At 37.8% G+C, this 17,178-nt stretch overlaps 1 protein-coding gene across 9 annotated transcripts in view; it reads left to right on the plus strand.

The window, feature by feature from the left end:
* The window catches only part of LOC110844861 (rho guanine nucleotide exchange factor 12), a 66,054-nt gene that overhangs the window by 31,489 nt on the left and 17,387 nt on the right, over positions 1 to 17,178 (plus strand). For 6 of the 9 annotated variants that reach the window (XM_022091181.2, XM_022091185.2, XM_022091186.2 and 3 more), the window contains 3 exons: positions 10,147 to 10,264; positions 11,093 to 11,165; positions 11,344 to 11,396. In XM_022091181.2, the coding sequence (XP_021946873.1) occupies positions 10,147 to 10,264; positions 11,093 to 11,165; positions 11,344 to 11,396 (244 nt within the window). Of the gene's footprint in view, positions 1 to 4,256; positions 7,472 to 10,146; positions 10,265 to 11,092; positions 11,166 to 11,343; positions 11,397 to 17,178 lie in introns of those variants that run through there. The other 3 variants (XM_035848413.1, XM_035848414.1, XM_022091183.2) reach the window with 3 other exon arrangements.

Consider the following 17,178-nt stretch of genomic DNA (forward strand, 5'->3'; position numbering starts at 1 on the left):
AATATATATATAGATATATATATACCAAAAATGTTGTATAAATACGAGGACAACTCATCTGGGAAAACATTCTTTTGAAGCGAATTAATAAGTATTTGTTGTATCAATACAAAGTACAGTCGAGTAGCACATTGAGATGTGACTACGAAAACAGATCAGAGTGCGAAACTCATACTCGTATGTTTGTGTTGGCAATTGCATTGTTAATTGTGTAATAAACTTTGCTTGATTATTTAAATTGTTGTCTGAATTTGTACAAGACAATTGAAGAAAGCGGAGAAAGTTTGACATTGAACATCAAATAATCACAATTGCATACAAGTATAGTGATAAATGTGACATAATAGTTGACAGTGGTGGATTTAAAGAGTGACCTAGCAAAATAAATAACTAGTCGTGTATGGAATCGGATGGGCGTGTGGATGGAGGGGCAGTCGACAACTGATGGCCGGGGGTCGTTGAAGCGCAGCTCTTCTTTTAAAAAACTTCTCAAACTCCCGTTGTGGGGAAATAACAATACGTCCACGGGTAAGGAAATTAAAATATTAGGTGTTTACTATAATTCATACATAAGTATGCATATTCATGTTCAAGTCAGTGTAGGCTTGACTTTCTCTGAGACAAATTGAGAGTCTCAATTTGAGACCCATTTGCTACCAAACAAATGAGTTTTTGGGTTCAACCTGCAAAGAAATTAATTAATTCCATCTAGACGTTTTTGTTGTCGTCATTTATTTGAACAACAATAATAAAAGAACAGTTACATACTGAGATTGTTGTTGTTCGTTCCACCTACAGGAAAATGAAGGAACAATTGAGAATTACGGGGCACACGATGACACACTGAAATTGCTGAGCAATTGTGATTATCACTGTTCTGCATCTTGCGTTAGATCGGCGATTTCCGGTGAATAAATTTGCCCAACCTGCTTATGTCCTCTGCATTTATTATTTACTTATTATTATACAAATCTTGATTGAATACTGCTGTCTTTTTTATTATCCTGGTGACTTTTAAGTTTCACAAGACTTTTATAAATTACGTATGCACACCTCAAGTAAATTGAGATTGAAGAGTGCGTGATTTGGCGATGACAAATTTGTTCAGTTGACTGAATTTTGCTTACAATGACAACAAACGGTGTACTCGTGATCACCGTCTTAATAACAAGGAATGTGCATATAAAGGGAGGGTTTGACGAGAGAGAGGGAAACCTATTATTTACATATTTTCATATTTCTTGCTGTGCATTAAAGGTTAATCTTCTTGAGGCTTCTTATTCTTGACAACAATTCTCAGCGTTTTAAAGTTGTACACAGTTTTATAAAGATAAATACTTTATCTTGTTTTGTATCAATGCAAGAAAATAAAAACCAAAAAAGTCTCATACTCTAAAGTATATATGTGTACATAAAAGTTGTGCATTTACTTCACACGTGTGCATCTTGTAACCTGCTGCCACATTTCGAAATCCTTACGAGAATCTCTCTATTCGCTTCATTTGACTTTTTGTAGTAAATCTTGCATAAATAATGAGACGGATAGAAAACCAGGAGGTGATGTGACGATGAACTAGCAGACCGAGTACCATTATTGCTTCCAGTAAATAACGCTGTGTGTATCAGTGAGTGCAGCAGTCATGCTATGTCATGTGAAATAACCGATTTCGAAAAGCTTTCTAACTCCTTTTCCTTCAGACTGTCAGTTATGCAAGGTGGATTTTGTATATTTTGATTGTAGCACGATGCATATGTACGTAGATGTATGTTGAGACGGTTGTCTCTCTCTAGGTTAGGTCTCTCTGCTTGTTTTGCTGGATGTAATAGGGTACTTCTTCAATGCAACACTGAAATGATTAGGTACGTGGTTGGAACATTACCTACAAGGCAGAAGGTTTCGTTGGTTGAGATACATGCAACTAGTTTTTAGATGTGTTTTTTTTGCGAGGAGGAGTAACAAGGAACGGATATCGTATATGCATATTGTACGAAAAACGAAGGTAGGGTGAAGGTTTGAAAGTATATATTATATGTTCATCTTTCAAAGTGAGGCAGTTGCCTCAAGACTGCATGGAGAACCCTTCTTTTTTTCCTGAGCTTACAGCTCCCACGGAGTTATTTTGTGACTTGTCTCGCATTATTCTCACGAAGAAACGAATGTAATCCTTTTACTCATCCACAAAACCACTCTCACTTCCACTTGTTACTCCATCAGCTCGGCTAAGAGATGTTATTTACTGTAGTTCCTCCTACACATATGCCAGAGGGTCATGATCAAGTGAAAGATGGATGGAATAAGAGCCAACAACTTTATAATTTTGAAAATGTTATTACTCCATATGTGGCTTTCGCTTGGCTGGACATTCAAGACGCTAGGATACACAGTCTCATGTATATCATGTTCAATTGAATAGTTAGTTGGAGAAGTTAGTCAGCACTTTCCGGTAAAAATAAACCTTTGATATCCGTCGTGAGGAAGAAGGAAGGTTACGTGTTGTCCAGCAGGTGCTGCTTCAGATATCTGATATAAACTAATGGTTGGCTAGGAGTGCTCCTGATGACTGCTATTAAGAATAAAAACAAGTTTTAAAATGCTAAGGCCATAAAAAAATGGTAAGTTGCAGGTGTAACCACTCCTGGGCTTTTACATACTGATATTTTGAAAACAGGGCGACAATTTAGCTGAGGTAGATGGATAAGTAGACCAGAGAATATTGCAACATTACAATATTTTCTTTACGAAAGTAAATCTGTATAACGTTTCTCACCAGATGAAACGTTTACAAATTTCATGATTTAAAAATTAGGGATCACATCACCAGCAATGCACGGGCAGCAAGACCGAATGATAAATCATGGACAGACATCTCGAGAAAAAGGACATGCTTTTGAATCACGGTCTGCCAGTGATGCCTTCAGCCAGTCATAAGCGTATCATGAATTCAGTGTGCATGTATCTATAAGCTGGATTGAGCTTTATATAAACGTTCAACTTCTTCCTAAAGAGATACCGAGATACATACATAAGAACATCCGAGTCCAGTCCAGTAGAATATTAACTTGACTTCATTTAACTCTCTGGACTCGACAATTCTGTTTCCCAAACCGTCTCTTACTTATACATAATATGTATAAGTATGCTGCGCACTCTTATTGTGTAACTCGTTGTAATAATGCTGCAAGCCCTGGAGGTTTTCCCTTACGTTTCTTATAAATCCGATTTATCACCTATCACAAGTAGTAACATTTGTTGTTGCACCAAGTGCTATTGAGAGAGATGAGAAACGAGTGGAAGAAAATAATGATAAACTAAAAGAGGTTGTTACATATATGCACATATTATAATACCAGAAATCTCGTCTTGTATTTTATTCAGTAAAGATTAATACACAAGGCAGTGGTTGGTTAGTTGCATGCATGCGGTCCTGTACGTTTCAAGTACCCGAGGACATTGCGTATACTTAATATAACGTCCGCAACAACACAGTTTTAAAGGGAACAGCTGCCCTTTCTTTTTCATAGCCGGCCTTAATAGGTTCCCTTGCCTTGTTACTGCCAGACTAACCTCTCCTTCTATAATAATACCTCCAAAACCGACCAAAAAACCTTGATGGAAGAATAGGAATATTATTTGGTTAGATGTTCTTCTACCATAATGCGTCCACCAACAACACATACTGCATGCAGGATGAGAGATGAGATGATACTTGTTCAGCCCTCAGTTTAGTTTAGTTTTGGTCCAGGGAGAGCATTTCCGCTCTTGGACCGGCCTGTCCATTTTAGTGTTGGTTTGTATAATAGGCCAAACGTCGATTTGATTATTGTGGGATTCAATATATGCACTATAAGATTTACAGTAAATTTAAATTCCTCAATTGACTTTGATGGTTTACTAAAGTGTTTAGACTTGAAGGAAATCATAATATTTATCCAGCAGCAGATTCCAAAACTCGTTGTTATTATTCAGTGTGTACACAGACATACGTTTTAAATCAAAGTGGTGCAAAGTTGGTGAATACAATTTTTACATGGCTTATCTCTAGCCTCACGACTGCACGCATTTTGCCTCTTTCTTGGTATTGTAAAATGTACATGTATATACTATGTGCATATATCCTTCCTGGTCGTATGGGTTGCGTGGATAAGGTCGTCCCTAATCTTAATCGTGAAACTTTAAAAAGTAGTAGTGCATGGTGAATGCCATTAGAATGAGTCAGTCATAAAATAAAGGTAAATAGAATTTTTAACTCGAGATGCATTTGGTGACTGATGTGAAGTGAGTGATGCAATGCATAAAAGACGAGAGACGCATTCCTCTCGTCAAGTTCATTTTGGAAGGAAGTGTGTGGTTGAGATACATGTTACTTGACGATGCTATCAAACTAAACTTGTGTTTTGTTGCTAAAGAATCCAATTTATCTCGAGTCCCTGACGACGACTCTGGTGAGGACTATGGCTGGTGGCTGAAATTGAATTGTTGGAAATGTGGTTGGGATAAGGAAAACGGAATTTTTCGTTGTGTGCTGTGGTCAGTGTATAATGGAGTGAAAAATGTGAAGCAGTTTTCGTGTCGTCGTCAGAAACATGCAGCAAGAGAGAAACATTTGGATTTTCTTCGACTATAATTCAGGAGACTTGTGTGTAAATTAATATTTCTCTTGAATAAAACTCATTTCACGTCTGTGTCGAGCAACCTGTTGAATAAATTGTAACTTTGCTCGCATAGAATTCGCAACCCATTAAAATTCCGCTCCCAGCAGTTGGACAAATAAAAGTAAACGTGACTTTCCCGTTGTGGGTGGTTGTAGAATATTAAACCTTAGAAAGAAAATTATGTTGTGGTAGAATTTTTTATGGAAGTAAAAGCAACCTGATATGAAATGTGGAGGGCAGAGATGCATAATATTCGCACAATCCTTACAAAAGTGTGGAAAGAACGATAGAAATTTTTTTTGTGGTTTACCTTGGTTCCTCATCTTCTCCAAGTGAATATCACGTTGGGTGCACTGTGCTGTGAATCTAAATAAATTTGATATTTAATATTTATATAAATCCATCCATCCAAAAGTTTAAGATATCCAATGTCCTACATATGATAAACGTCTACAATCTATATAAGGAAATATTTTCTTTAAAGTCAGTAATTCAATAGTGCTCCTTATAATTTTAATAACTAAGATGCTAAAAGATTAATTTCAAATAAGACTTGTTCCCTGTATAATACTTTATTAAACTTTATTTGAAATAATAGTAAAATTTGGCTATGAATTTATGGGCAAAGACACTCATTCTTCTCATGAACTGGATATGATAGAAACAAACAGCAATGCATCTACGTATTTATGACTCTACTCATGTAACTATATTTAGTTATAGAATATTTTGCATTGTGTTTTTTAGCAAATCATGATTGAACAGCAAAAAGAATTACTCCGTGAATAAGAAGACATAAAACTTTGTCTGCCTGGCTAGAAATTAATGACTGGCCTCTTTATATTTATGGGCGTAAAGTAAACAAAAGTAGAAATATCAAGTATCATCACTGAATCCCATGTCGCACAGTAAATATTGTGCTTACTACTATGGGACAGACTAATGTTTGCCATTTAATGTGATAATGTCTTGTGTATTGAATGTGTCATTTATCCGGCCAACTATGGATGTGGTGTCTGTTAAATTGGAAGAAGAGTTTTAACAGTTGGGGTGTTATATTGCATGGAGTTATTTAAACGAGTGTCATATTATCACCAAGTTTTTTATATACACGAATGAATGGGAGGAAGTGTGAAAACTTCTGAGAATTTTTGATATGCTGGTCGATGGTTATTAGTGGTTTGTGCTATAGAGCCGTCTTGTTAGCCACTCTCTCATTACTTACTAGTGCCATTCCATGAATTGAAGCAGTGAGACTCTAAGCAAAAATGTCATTTCAACTTCACTCAAGGTTTAATACGGATTGGTGTTTTAAATGTGCAAAATTATAATAGGAAAAGTTCAATTTAGACAGCAGTTTTGTGATGTTAAAATTAACTACAGTACAAATTATTAGTTTGAAAATATTTAAAACAAAAATGTGACAAACAGTGAGTGATGCGGTTCCTCCTTGACACTGGAGCCTCGTCATCATTATCATCATCTGAAATGCATAATCTAAAAACGAGAATAAAAAGGGGTAAAAACTCACCCAAAAAGGGTTCAACTGAAGAATGTGTCGACGATTGGCAGTTTGTGAATTTTAACCCCTTCATCTTTAATGCCAATCCTGGAGCTGCTGGAAACCGAAGATCCCTTGCGTTTGGGGAAATTCCATGCTCATCATCAAACTCTGTTGAGCATCAGAATTTATCTGGTGCCCCATTTATATCAGGAGGTCGGGAAGATTTTTACGAGTTTCCGACTAGCACAAAGTTTAACTTAAAGCGTAATAGTCACGATGAAGCGTTACATCAACAGCAAAAGCCAAAGGAGAAAGATGACTTGCTCAAAAATTTACAAAGGAGAAGTTTGCAAAACGTTCCTGCCGATCTTTTTCCCCCGACTCCCCCCTCTCCCCCACACCAATCTCAAAATCTTCTCTCTTTTGAAGACGTGGGACCGTCTTCTTCTTCTCCGCCGAAACCACCTCGCCCTCCACTCCCACTCCCGATAATGGTTTCAGCCCCACTTCCACTGCCACCCTCACTGAAAAAATCCAACTCTGTATTGTCCACGTCTTCTTCCTCTGGATCCTCATCGCTCTCTTCTCCCTCCAATTCAAACCCTGTGTCACGGTCATCCAGTCGAGGAAAGGATGAGTCCTTGTCCCGATCAACCTTCTACGTTCCACCTGCACTACCTCCGAAGGGTGGCAGGTTACGAACTTCTGCCCTGAGCTTAGCTCTCAGTCCTCCAGAAACGCAGCTAAGGGCACAGAAAAAGGGTCCACCGCCCCCTCCACCTCAATCTCACGATGATTTTATGGACTTTGATGAACTAGATCTGATATCTGCGCTGAATACGTCCATCGTTCCGGCACCACCTCCACCACCGCCCTATCCAAAAGAAGGACTAGGTCGGTTAATTCAAAGCAATAACTTGTCCAAAGCTGGGGCTCGTCCCCTGTCATGGGACTTAAACTTGAAAGCTGGAACAATGACATTGTTGGATGGAGGGACAGAATGTGATCTTAGTGCTGAACTTGATAATAATCATGGTGCCAAAAAGAGCAAGCGGCCACCTTTTTACCATGTCCATCTTCACGGGCGAAAGAAGGATAAGGGAGTAATTGGTGCAGTTGTGGCATCGTCACCTCCCAAACCCGGCCTGTCCTCGTCGTCAAACCCAAACAGTGGTCCACCACTCCCACTCAAACCGAGACAAAGCCAGGGCCATACACATCACCACCCTAACCACCTGTACTCTACTCATTACACGAATAAGGCTGGAAATGGTGGAGGAGTGGCAAATCTTTGTCTAAATCTCACAACAATAAGTATGTTACAGTAAATATGTATACATGTATAATTTGAGATTGTCACCGTGCTAGAGTTTGGTATTGCTTGTGGAGCTATTGCATCAGACAGTAGCTCACTTTAATTAAAATTTAATTATATTTAGATTGATGAACTTTGTTAGAGGGCATAATCCAAGAGCTTGAATGGATGATTAGAAATGAAAATCTCTTGTTGTAGCTGCTAGAGTCAACGTCTAGGGTTTGCCCGTCTCCACATAATTTACTTTGTGGACCAAGTTTTTGGCTGGATGATGTAGATTTAGTAGAGTTAAATGAATTTGAAAGTGGTTAAGCTGGATGGAAGCACGTTGGCTCTCTAAATATACAGTATTCTCGTGCAAAAAGTGGTTTCCTAGAGTATGTATAATGATGACCGTATATATGTAGTGGTGAAGTGATGGACGATATTTAGTGCAGCCGGAGACAACTGAGGAGACAAGGCTTAATTATTCACATCAGCGTTTACCAATAAAGTTGCATTGTTCTCACTCAAGAATCAACCCTACTCGATCCCGTCCACTTTCACCAGAATTCTCGTGTCAGCAAAACAGTAGCTCTATTTATCCTTAGTTGGATTCAGATACCCAGAAATATTCTAGCACTTATTAACGTATGTGCATACCCTACAGCCGAAATGTACGTTATATAGGTTTGTATGCATTAAAGATTCTTTCTCTCTTGTTTACGTACTTATGCCAGTTAGTTGCTCAGTCTCAAAGGTTAGTTCAATTAGTTTTATTTATTTTTCACTTTTATAATTCATCCGTGTGACGCGTATGTACTTCTGCATGTATGTAGTTTGTTTCCGTCTAAATGGAAGAGTGAACAGGACACTTTCATTAATTCACCTGAACATTCACAACAAAGTGTACGTCCTTACTGGAACTGGAAACTAAAATAGTTTTGCTAAATACCAAAGGTCAATGAATATGTAACTTGAATATGTGTATATGTATAGGAAGTTTAAGAATTTAAGAGTTTAAGAGAGAGTTTAAGAGTTTAAGAAGAATAAGCAGATGTTGAATCAGACCAAAATCACATAAAATCAGGAATGAATCACGTGGAAATCATGTGTATTTGTCTTGCAATTCTTTCGCAAATAAAAGCTAGGAAGTGTGTGCTCATGTATTGTTTGCTCTTTTCTCGTGTCTTGTCTTAAACATTGTATTGGAGTAGGTTTTACATTGTTGAGTTGTGACTCACACGTTGCCCTTAAGAATATTGCCGGCTTCTGAAGAAATAGACATCCAAGTTGTGCAGGCTGCTTTCTTTTCTCATCAGTATCTGCATACATACGTACATAGTGCATCCTCTGACTTTATGTACTTTGTTTTACGTCCTCTGAGCTGAGGATCGAGTTTAGCTCTACCAGTTTAGACTCAAAAAATAGAGTTAAGCTGAGAGAAGTAGGATGAATTGTCTTCATTGTGTTTGCTATTGTTACATTTTTCTTTGCATAGTAGAATGTTCCTTGCACACAGCCATAGTAAGTTTATTATTACTTGCAGCACGGTTAAATATCTAAGATACTTGTTGTATAGTTATACCCATTGTTTTTAATTGTATCAAAATATCAATGTTTGTCGCATTATAATTGCCCCATTTAAAAATCAGATACATCTTTTTGATAATCATGGTCGTATTTATGTCATGTAAAACACACTGTTTTGTCTACGCACGTATAAACCCCGGGGTTTATACATGTGGGGTTTTACTTATATGCAGCAACGTCTTCACTTGTATTTAAGGGATCAACATACCTGGAATTCTTTGACTCCAAGAGAGACATCATTTTTCGCGTACATATGAGTGAATACCTCACGATGACAAGAAGAGACTGATTTGATGGATGGTTGGTAAAGTCTCTCCAATGATTCCAACATATTTATTTCTTGCGGTCTTCGTAGGAACGTTCATGTTCATAAGATCAGATTTCTGTCCCTGGAATAGAAAAATGGATGGAGAAACATAAAGGAGTTGTCTTTGCCTCAAATTCCTGCTGGGTGGCCTCCTTTGGCTCCTTTTGCGGCGTTACTTTCAAGTGAGCAGCTCGACAGGGGGATCTTTTTCAAGTCTTCTTATCATTTATTTTATGACTCTTAGTTTTTAGTCGTTCCATTTTCCCCTCCAATTTCAATCCATTAGTCGTATATCAGGATATTCTACATGCGTTGTTATAATTGCTTGGCATAAGGTATATGTACGTACATAGCACCCATCTTGATGTTGCAAGTTACTTGAGGTAACGTCTTTGCGCTCATTACCTGAACCGAATTTCTGATGTTGATCTAAAGAAATGCATACTATTCATACGTACTTATAACACTTTTGCATTTCGAGTTTGTTTTTTTGTAGAAATGTTTAATATATTTACAGTCTTATTTACTTAAATCCGTATTTATAAACTGTATAAACCCTCGACGTAAGTATTCTTCGGCCGGGAAAGAATGTGTTAACAAGTGATAATTCTTTAGCGGTTGTTTTTGTGAGAGGCATCAGGTATCTCGGTAAATAACTATCTATGATTAAACAATTAAGTCATAAAAATACTGTAATAGTATTGTGTATACTATTACGGATGCAACTTGTCAAAATGAAAAATAACATATGATGTGATGATATGTGACACGTTTGAAATTGTGTATAATTTTCAGCAGAGAAACCGTTAGGAGGAAGCGGAAGTAGTTTGAAAGGAGATAGACGACCAGATACCCTCTCAGAAGAAAGGATAGCTCCAGACGGATTCACCTTTGAAGATGGCGACAGCGAACGGTGAGTAAAATTTCTGATAATTGAAATTAATATGCGTCCTAAAATACTTTTTAATTACACAAGTTTCTGGTGTATTATTACGAGGGGAATTTTCCAGAAGCACATGATCTTGTTGAATTCTCAGTAATTTTGGCATGCGTAAGATTAGTCGCACGAACTAATAATTCTTCGCATTGTATGTAATTAGAAATTATTATGAACGTAATCATTGAATACATACATGCATATGTAAATATGTATGTATGTAGGTAGAAAAGATATTCATACAAAAAATTGTAAATGCTACCCAAGCTTCCTTCCCCTCCCGTTTCCTGCCACATTTAGTCACTTTTCCTCCAAAAACTTTGGCAATTGAGGCGGACTAAAGTTTCTTTATAACCACACTCATCTGATGAAATTGGTCACCCTCGTCGTCTTATTTACATACTTAATAGTAGGGTTTCATACATAAAGAGTGGCACTAGCCTTTTGGTTTCATTTATCGTCAAATTGTGGTAATCAAACTTTGTGACGGAATTGGCATATTAGGGTAATATTGGCCAAATTGTGTAGTGATACAGAAGTGTAATACTTTTTTGGTGAATTTAGTTATTCATAAGCTTTCAGGGTTTGTTTAATTCAGAAACACTAATGTGGAGGGCATACGTTGGTCCGAGAGGGCAACTTGTTAGATCCGAAAGTATTTTATGCAATCATCACGCTTTATGTTTAAAGTATGGCCTAATTTGCCAAGATTCTTTTAGGTAATTTAGTTAAAAAAAATTCCTCAATGAAAGTAGTTACGAATGTGAACGTGTTCAATATAATAATAATCTTTTCGACTTGTAGTGTTCATGACGAGCCGAAAAAACCGTCTACAGCTGTTGGCAGATCCGAAAGCTGCAAAGAACGTGTACAGCGGGTAAGACATCTTGCTACGTAATGTAGATCTGAGATCAAAAATAATTATTTATGTGGGTAATCTCATTACTGTTCTGTCTTAATGAAAGACAATTTGTTGAACCCTATGTGCATACGTGTATTTATATGGAATCCAATTACTTCATTTACTAAACTCCTATGTGCTTTCGTTATTGTAGAAGCAGACAAGAGAGCGCAGGAAACACAGTGATCCCAATTTATCTAAGTCAAAGTAAGTTGCACTTTTCTTGTTTTCTGTCGTTAATTGGCCACGTCGTCTCTGTCGTCCGTTCGTATGTATTTAATACTCCATTTACAGACAAAAAAATCTGTAAATTTACAGTCAAAAAAGATTATTGTCCTTATCGTATAAACCAGGAACGAAAAAAATCTTTGTTTATTTTGCTATTGACGCTACATTACCGCTGAAAATTCCTATGCCGGAATACGTAAGACAGTCGTTAGTAGTACTTTTTCATAGGTTTCAACCTTCAGGATTTTAATTCCATTCGGGGAATTAATGTTGATTAGCCCCAGATGTGTGCCCTTGGGATGAATCTTGTTTATTGATAAGCTGTTAATTGACTAACGGGGAAAGCTGACAAACTCAACATGCTTTTGATCCATGAAACACGACAGAATCCTTGAACATTTTGAATCAGTTGAACATGCAGCATCACAAGACAATTGCACTTCGCCGCATTAAGACAATGAAACGTAATAAAATAGCTTAATAAACTAAACGAGCTGCAGTCAGGATAAAGGTGCGATTCACTTCACGATTATGGCTCTATATTGCCAGCCACGAACATCTTGTTACGCCAATTAAGGTCATTATAAGTTAGATGCTAAAGTGGAGTGAGCTTTTTCCCGTGCTGAGGAGGCAGGCTTTACAATTTAAAAATCATCTTCCCAGTTTCCACCCTATCCCCCCCACTTGGTTAAGAGTGCATATACGTTGAAAAAGTCTCATAACTAAAAGACAGAGACGACTGTTGCGTCTCCTTGTGTGCTGAGAGACTTTTTTTTAATGAGGGGGGGCGGGGCGAAGAGAGCAGCTGATTTTCATGTAAACAATGCAGGCAGTTGCATGTAAAAAGTTGCTTTGGGTTTTGACAGTGACCGTTCCCACACTGAAAACGGGGCATCGCGAACCAGAAAAGGAGAAAAATTTCGACTAAAACTTCTAATTTGCAGCTAATACAAAATGGATTGATTTCGTTTTGGTGGCAATAAATTCCCAAGTTTGTGCTTTACAATTGCCATGTTGCATAAATTCTATAATAAATCTCAGAGAAAAGTATTGAACTGAAACATGGACTCATATCATGTTTCAGTCCAATACTTTTCACCGAGATTTATTATGGACTTTATGCAACATAGCAATTGTAAATCACAAACTTGGGAATTTATTGCCACCAAAACGAAATCAATCCATTTTGTATTAGCTGCAAATTAGAAGTTTTAATGACAAAAATCATTTACATTACTGGTAAGTGGCGAGGAGAAAAAGTCAACTCGCTCACTAGGATGCACAGAGTGTACCCGAACTTAAACTTTAATTTAAGGCGAAGGTACAGTTTTTTTTAGATAACTATGGGCCTGCCTCCTCAACACGGGAAAACACTAACTTCACTATACCTGTAACGAGAGGATATGTATAAAGAAACGACTGACGTCCTTTTAAAACGGATCACCTGTCCCAAATGATTTGATTCAGGTTGACATTTCATAATAGTATGAATGACGCCAACGAGTCGGGGATAGCAAAAATATGCCGTCATTGTGCATTCTATTTTATGATTATGATAATTTTATTGCTCTTATTACTTTCTTTTTGACAAATATAATACAAAAGTATATTGTAACTATAATGTCCTCAATATTTAATAGTAGATTTACTCTCTGATAATTTTCTTGTTATCAGTTTGTTTAGTGTCAAGTTGTAGCTTCATTGTTTCAGGCCATGTTTTTGTATCAATGTGAACCAACCGATAAAAGTTTGTACATAAAAGTGTGAAGAGGAAGGAAGAAATTGCTGCTGCTCAAATTCCCTGAAGCAACGACGACGCAAGGAAAGTAGATCTCTGCTGTTTCAAGGGTTTATTTGTTTTATAAATTGAGAAGCAGACAGGCTGCTAATTGAGTGGCGAGTTACTTTTTTAGGGAAACGCGAGTAATGTATAGCAGTAGTTGGCACTGGGACAAAGGTCATTCATGTAATTAGTTTATTTTGTAAAGATGAACAGCGCAAAATAAAATGGTCTTCTCTACGTCGTCCATGTGTGGATAGTAAGCAAAGATGTGTGTGTTTTATGGGCTACTCATCATACATACATGGTGTCGATAACTGACAGATAGCCAAAAGTGCGTTGTCTGGAGTTGTGGTGGACGTGGTGGAACCAAAACAATGAAAAAATGGGGAATATTTTGGCAGAAAGTAGAGAGTTAGCTAATGGATAACCTACATTTTCTTCCTGGTACGCAGTAACTGGTTGTAAGTCGTTGCTGCACAAAATGTGTGCCCTAGTTTAGCTTGCTCGGATTGATGATTACGACCATGATGATGTGGAAAGGTTGCTTGGTTTGAGTAGGGTTACCTCTGGCGTTATCCTGCTTCTGTGACATCGGCGCCAACTCTTACTCGTCGTCCGTCTCTTTTCCCTTTGACCTTACCAACCAACCAAGAAATATCCTGTCGACAGAGTGAGGGAAATATTACGAAAGGGAAGCATGTACGGCTGATGTTACTTTTCACTCACTTGTTCGCTCGCATGCTATTACTTGAGCAAGATAAGCATTACTGCACCATGTAAGTAGTTCATACAATGATAGAATCAGTCATATAGTCAGGTCTTTTAAATCGCAGTCTGCATTTTGATCAATGCAAAAATGTATAACTCGTCTTGAGAGAAGTTATTCCATGACAAGGTTTCCTAAGGCGGGTTCGACATGTGCAGACGAAAAGAAAGAACGGAAATGTCAATTTTTTTCAAAAAGGACACCGAAGGACCAGTTTATTAGCTTGACTGATCTGGTAGCATTCGGTACATATATGCAGAAAGGTGTTGGGCTTTTCACATTGCATGCTGTACTACAACCATTTGTCATTTTGGCCGACTGAATACTGAAGCCAGAATTTCCATATCCCTTTCTCAGATTTTGAGCAATCCAAGCAAGGAGAAGGAAATTGCAACCGGTTGTAGCTGTCCTGGCAGTTCCATTAGAAAGGGAAAATGTCATTCCTTCACGCGTATTATTGTTACCCGGTCTATATTTTAAGGTGTTATAGCCTTTCGCAGGAGACGAGTGTAAGCCAACAAGAATGAATGTCCAAACATTTCACTTCACTGCTTACCTCTAATTCTAAGAAAGAAAGGGATGAAGACGCCAAAACCGAATTGCTGAGCCTTGTGACATTTGAACGGAAATGAAAATATGTATGTACTATGCGTAGGCTTGGCTTATGGCTCAACGTGATGGTGGTGATACATAGTGCTAGTGGGATCAGGTGTCTCAGCTTTCTTGGGAAGTTTGCCTAAGAAAATTGTATACTTTATCTAAACCATGCAATACAGTGTAGGCGATGAGTAACACAACGTGTCCTCTTTGCGAGTAAAATATGTATATATGCCATCATTTCCTTCGAGTTTCATCCAAAGTGCAACGAAAGGGGTTGACAGATGTGCAACTTGGGAACGAGGACCTTGATATTCATTTTGATAATTCAATAGAATGATCGAGGACAGGGCCAGGGACACGTGTGCGGAGCAGTAAAGAATGTTAGATATTTTTCTAACGCAATATCATTACACATAATACTCTCTTTTCGTACACTTGGAGTTGCTCACCTTGGTGGCCATTCATATTCATTCCTTTCACCAAGAGGGATTTACTTGACTAATAATGCATGAGTAAAAGTTAGAAAAGAGCTATCGATGATTCCTCCAAGATGAATTTCTCGTGTTTGTTCATGAACCTCGTCTTTATGAAGTGCATACATAATTTATGCACACAGACACAACTGATTGTCTCTTTATTACCTCTTTATTTATGTCTCTCTTCCTTATTTATGATGTGATGCCTGTTATTTACTGTTAAGTGTACCAGAGGTAGAGAAAACAATTGGTTTTTCTATATACCTTCTGGTTCACTTATTGTTTCAGAGTGAAAGCAGAGAGTGACAGTATGACTAGTGTGACTTAACGATAGGATGGATAAATAAATTCAATACCCAATCCATGCATACATCTCTTTGTGTTATCTACGTTATTCCAGATTTGTGGACATTTCATTATATATGTACTATAGTCTCCTTATAGGGTTCCTATTTGTAGTCGGGTGGCGTACAGACCCAGGGTTAATCATGAGACCTTGTACAAAGTTGTTAGCGGTTGATGGTCATAAATTAATACTAGCACACTTGACTACGTACATTTTCAACGTTATGGCATTTGTTCCTCAGGTTTGAGAAGAGGGGGAGATTTATGGTTAAAATGAAATTGGAAGAGTAGTGCAAATATCGCGTGTGGCGTCTCTTGTACGTTTGTGCCCCAATGCATAATCCCCGCAATATAAATATGAGATTGTTGTGGTACATGAATGATCTCTTATTCCTTGTCCCATTATAACAATTCTTCCAACTTGGTTTTGGAAAATTAGTTGTCTGCTCTCGTGTCGGGTCTATTTGTCACACGGCATGTTAATGTTAATCGGATCTACTAACTCACTTAGTCTACTAGCTGGTGAAAAACTTATCCACGGAACTAGAGTCAGGCTGAAATTAACTTGTTCAAATATTTCTCTCATTTACTTGCTTAACTCAGCGCAGCGACGCCAAGAGTGAACGAAATTAATTGGTTTATTACGCCACACACTAATCCTAAATACGTACATATGTACATGCGAACACTCATACATACATACACCAGATTCCATGTGATTCTGATTCCGGATTTAATGTAACTTTAACACTGCCTAGCTGTTAATAATTCCACGGCTTAATTTGAACGACAACATAATAATGCATATATACTTACATTTAATGGAGAAAGTATACTGCTAATAATAAGATTGAGGTGAGCGTGATAAATCCTTCTGAAATCAGCAACTGGTTAAGACATTTAACTCATTTAATTTGATAGGCATGCAAAAAAGTGACTGAATATGCAGAATGCTATTACTGTTTGATTTATGATGAGATATTTAGATTATTGCCATTGCGTTGTTCGAAATCCTGTGACGTATATGTACGTGTATTGATTTCCTGAACCCATTCAGTTCTTTTGGTTCATTCATAACTTGGAAGTATATGCGGAAGGTGACCTAATCTAGATTATCGTAACAATTACCGTCGTTGGATGGTGGTTTATTATAGGTGATTTTGTGTCTCCAGCAAGTCGGGTGATAATAATACCTGACGACGAGGCCGTTGATGATAAGTCAGTGTAACATGCATAGCTCTTGGTTGACATTACTCACGACCACCAAAAGAACCACACCAGAGATTATGATGTAATTGGGTAATCCTATCCGAGTGAAGAAGGAACGGAAGGAAGAAGGATTTGTGCTAATAGGAACCGAATCCGCTTATCCATGTGCAGAAACACCAACCCAGGTTGGTTGGCTTGTGGTCTGTATATATGGTCCAATGTTCTTGTCTCTGGCCTGGCGCCGGGATTCCCACCCAGCCAACAAAACAACGATATGATATCCTGCGAAAAGAATTTGGCACACTTTTCTATCCACCCGTTTTGTCGTGCATATGTGTGAAGCATATTTCATTACATTACGTCCTTTATAGTGAAGATAAGTCAATGTTATGCTATGTTAGCTGGTCCATTATCTCTTATTATGTGATGCGCGCATGGTTTCTTCTTCATAAAGTGTAAAAGGTCGGTTGTCTTTCTTTCTGCATGCATTAGGAGATGAAATTGGCGAGGTTCTTTGTGGCGCCTGCATTTCATTCTCAATGAAGACTTTTTACTCGCCTCGGAACATTTAGCTTTGCAGGA

Source organism: Folsomia candida, unplaced genomic scaffold (assembly GCF_002217175.1).
Source record: "Folsomia candida strain VU population unplaced genomic scaffold, ASM221717v1 Fcan01_Sc002, whole genome shotgun sequence".
NCBI classification, from domain to species: Eukaryota; Metazoa; Arthropoda; class Collembola; order Entomobryomorpha; family Isotomidae; genus Folsomia; species Folsomia candida.